Consider the following 3,333-nt stretch of genomic DNA (forward strand, 5'->3'; position numbering starts at 1 on the left):
TTCGAAAGACAATCACCTGCACGGCGCGCTGGAGCCGACTTTGGCCATCTCAAGGGTAACATTTGCGACAGGTGCCAACGTGTTCAAGCATGACTGACATGGTCGAAAAACACTGGCATGGGTCATTTCTAATGGCATAGCGAGGTTACAAAAGGCTTTTGAGGCTGAAAGATCTGATCGAGTATCGGATTCGGCACCCCAGCCGGCACTCCACCTCCACATTTCTTCTCGATCCAACCTCTGCCACAATCGAGCATGGATCTGACGACGATCTGGGCACGAAACATTGACTGAGGGATCTTTAGGTTGATGCTCCCATTTCCGAGCAAGCGCCTCATGAACTGCAATTGTGTTGTCTGGTCTGTATCTCGAGCACCGGGCTCTCGCAGACGCATACACACGAAAGCCTTAGGTGACACTCTGAAGCGAAATGATGCAAAATGCGACCTGTCACCTGTACCCGCATGCAGCCAGCATCCCCTGCACCGCATTAAAAAGCGCTTGTGCTACTCCAACAATTACTGAACAGGCGGTAAAGCGTGGTGTATGACCCCTCATTGCTCAGCTGGTTTTACGCCAACAATAGCTTGAGATGTTGGTATAGCGGCAGTAGTGGCCGATCTAGCCACGAAATACGGAACGGTGTGATCTCGTGGCCATACCTTGACATCCTCCTAGAGGCGACTTGCTACGGCTTGATACGGAAAGTTTGTTTACCGATACGTCGTTGTGCCAATTCCATCCCAAAGACCTGGCTTTCGGTTAGTACGATGTATAGTAATCACTCGCCAATCGTGGCGGACCTTCGTGTCCGACTGATGCCAGATATCAGGCATTCTTAAAGCAAGCTGGTGTACCAGATGTGACCGAAAGAACGGACGACATTGCCGTCTGTGCGAGGGAGCGACTCTGAGCACCAGCGACAAGATAACTTTGTGCGCAAAGAGGCCTGCGCTTGGATGGTCAACTCTAACCCAACAGTTTCTTCACCGGTCAAGAAGGGTGTGAGACATTGCTGCAACTCATACTGGCAGGATCAGAGATGACGGGTTGCCATCCAACATGCACGCACCTTGACAGCAGGCAGATCGATTGATGCATCATGATCTCACCCCGCAGGCGTCACGACCTTTGGGGGCCCTAGCACGATTGCAGCAGGGGGCCATGAGGCGGTGTCCGACAGAAGTGCCTCGCCACGAGCTGACATGAAACGGTTTTCGCCGTTTTTGTACCTTTGTCCGTGGTGACCGACATAGATCATCACTTCTTTCACATGCGTGTCATGAAAAGAGACAGGGCCAGGTCCAAGATTGGAGCGGGAGGCCAGAAACGAAGTTCAGTCGTGCCACGACTGCACGCACCGCATGGCCGTCTTCAAGGCACCATGAAGTCTTCCACCGCTCATCATAGCTGAGATGACAGGTCACATCTGCACATTCTTTAGATAGTAGCCTGCCGCTGCTCCTCTGCAGGCGTGGCCCAGCAGTGCTACGCTAGATTCGGGTCCGATCCTATCGGAACCAGCTGGCTGGCAATGAAACATCACTATTTATCCGCATATCGAGGTCAAGCGAGAGCGCCACGAAGACAGTTGATGCCAACAAATAGCCTCATTGAAGAATGGGATAGGACGAATGCCGAGCTCTCCAACCAGGTTTTTCATCCGCGGCCCACCGTAGATCGATGGCGAATCGACGCCTCTGACTTGCAATTATGTGCTTCCCTGAAACCCAAGACAGCAGTGGTGGTGAAAGGGAAAAAAACAAAGGCTGATTCAAGTCTATCGTTGTATAAACGGTTTGCACCCTTGCTACATGTGAACGAGGTAAGCCAAATTTACTATGCATGCCAGACCAAAGCCGTGAAAGCCCGTGAGCTCCCCTTGCCAAACTCGAGACAACCAGCCCAGCCCAACCGCCCGGCCGTCCATCTGTTTATCCTTTCCTTTCCCGAGCCCCCATCTCCCCTTTCGATTTCCGATCGCTGCACGTGCACGCTTGCATCAGCCATGGTTGGGGACCATGAAAAAAAAAAATCTTCGCTCCACGAGACAAATGCCTGATGGCTCTACCCTCTGCATGCAATTTAAGACCAGACGTCCTCCTACGCAAAGTTAGCATCAAGCAAGCCACATTTATGCGAGCCTCCTAATCGAATCGACGGCCCAGGGGAGGAAAATGGAAAGAATTCGTACCTGGTACTGGTTCGCCGCGCGCATGCCCTTGACAATCTCCTCAGCCTTAGCCTCGGACACGCCGCGCTGCTCGGCAATGATCTGGCCGAGGAACGTGTTGACCTCGCGCGCCATGTTGGCGGGGTCCCCCACCAGACGTAGAAAGTAAGCCTTCTTCCTGAAGGAGGTCGTTTGACCTGCTGGGGGGGGCTCGCGCAGGCGGTGCTGGACGTAGACCTTCTTGGGGCCCTCGCGGGAAAAGGCCGTGATGAGTTCGAAGCTGTCGCCGAGGGACTTCTTGTACGACTGCGTCTGTCAGTTATTGCTGCCACGTCATCACGGCACGCCTATCGAGGCCTGCCGTGTAGCTTCGGGGACAAAGGATACGTACCTCGAATTCCTCCTTGTAAACGAAGTCTTCGGTAGACTTGCGGCAGCCGAAGAAGAGCAGTGTTGGACCGACAGTCGCGCCGTCCTCGGCCTGCTTGGCACGCTCCTGGATGAAGGCACGGAAGGGTGCGACGCCGGTGCCAGGGCCAACCATGATGACGGGACGAGAGGGGTCAGAAGGCAGCTTGAAGTTGGAGTGGCGAACATGTACAGGCACGTGGATACCGTCGTACTTGTTCCTGGGACCAGTGATTTCGTATGTCTGGCCAAAGATCTCGGGGTTCGGGTCGCCGTTCTGCTTCTGCTTGAGGGCATAGAGGTAGTTGGTGGCGACACCGCGGAAGGGGTCTTCTTCGCGGCCAGGAATAGCCTGGCGCTCGACCACGGCGGTGATGGAGATCTTCTTGGGCTGGACGAGGGAGGAGGAGGAGATGGAGTAGTAGCGGGGTTGGAGCTTGGTGATGCCCTCGATCCAGGCGGAGAAGGGGATATTGGCCCAAGGAGCGCCGCCGCTCACGGAGGAAAGGAAGCGGGAGATGTTGAAGTAGTGGGCACCCGTCTTCTCGTGGAAGTAGTCCTTGTCACCGCCAAGTCTAGTCATCTCGGCGCGAACGGTGTCATTGGGGGCGAAAGCAGCCAGGGTGGAAACAAACTGGCGGGACACTGGGGCTCCGATCTCGAGGTGGTAGCGAACAATGGCGTCGTAGGTAGTCGGCGTCGGGAAGGGAACCTTGGCGGTGGGCTCTAGGGCCTTGATGCTGACAACGGTG

General features: G+C 55.0%; 1 protein-coding gene across 1 annotated transcript in view; it reads right to left on the minus strand.

The window, feature by feature from the left end:
- Nucleotides 1-2,085: 2,085 nt before the first annotated feature.
- VDBG_08299 (NADPH-cytochrome P450 reductase) overlaps nt 2,086-3,333 on the minus strand; it is a gene marked incomplete at both ends in the record, with an annotated part of 2,299 nt that continues 1,051 nt past the window's right edge. The window contains 3 exons of the mRNA XM_003001208.1: nt 2,086-2,103; nt 2,195-2,485; nt 2,565-3,232. Coding sequence (XP_003001254.1) covers nt 2,086-2,103; nt 2,195-2,485; nt 2,565-3,232 — 977 coding nt within the window. The remainder of the gene's footprint in view (nt 2,104-2,194; nt 2,486-2,564; nt 3,233-3,333) is intronic.

This window comes from Verticillium alfalfae, genomic scaffold, assembly GCF_000150825.1.
Source record: "Verticillium alfalfae VaMs.102 supercont1.12 genomic scaffold, whole genome shotgun sequence".
In the NCBI taxonomy this organism is placed as follows: Eukaryota; Fungi; Ascomycota; class Sordariomycetes; order Glomerellales; family Plectosphaerellaceae; genus Verticillium; species Verticillium alfalfae.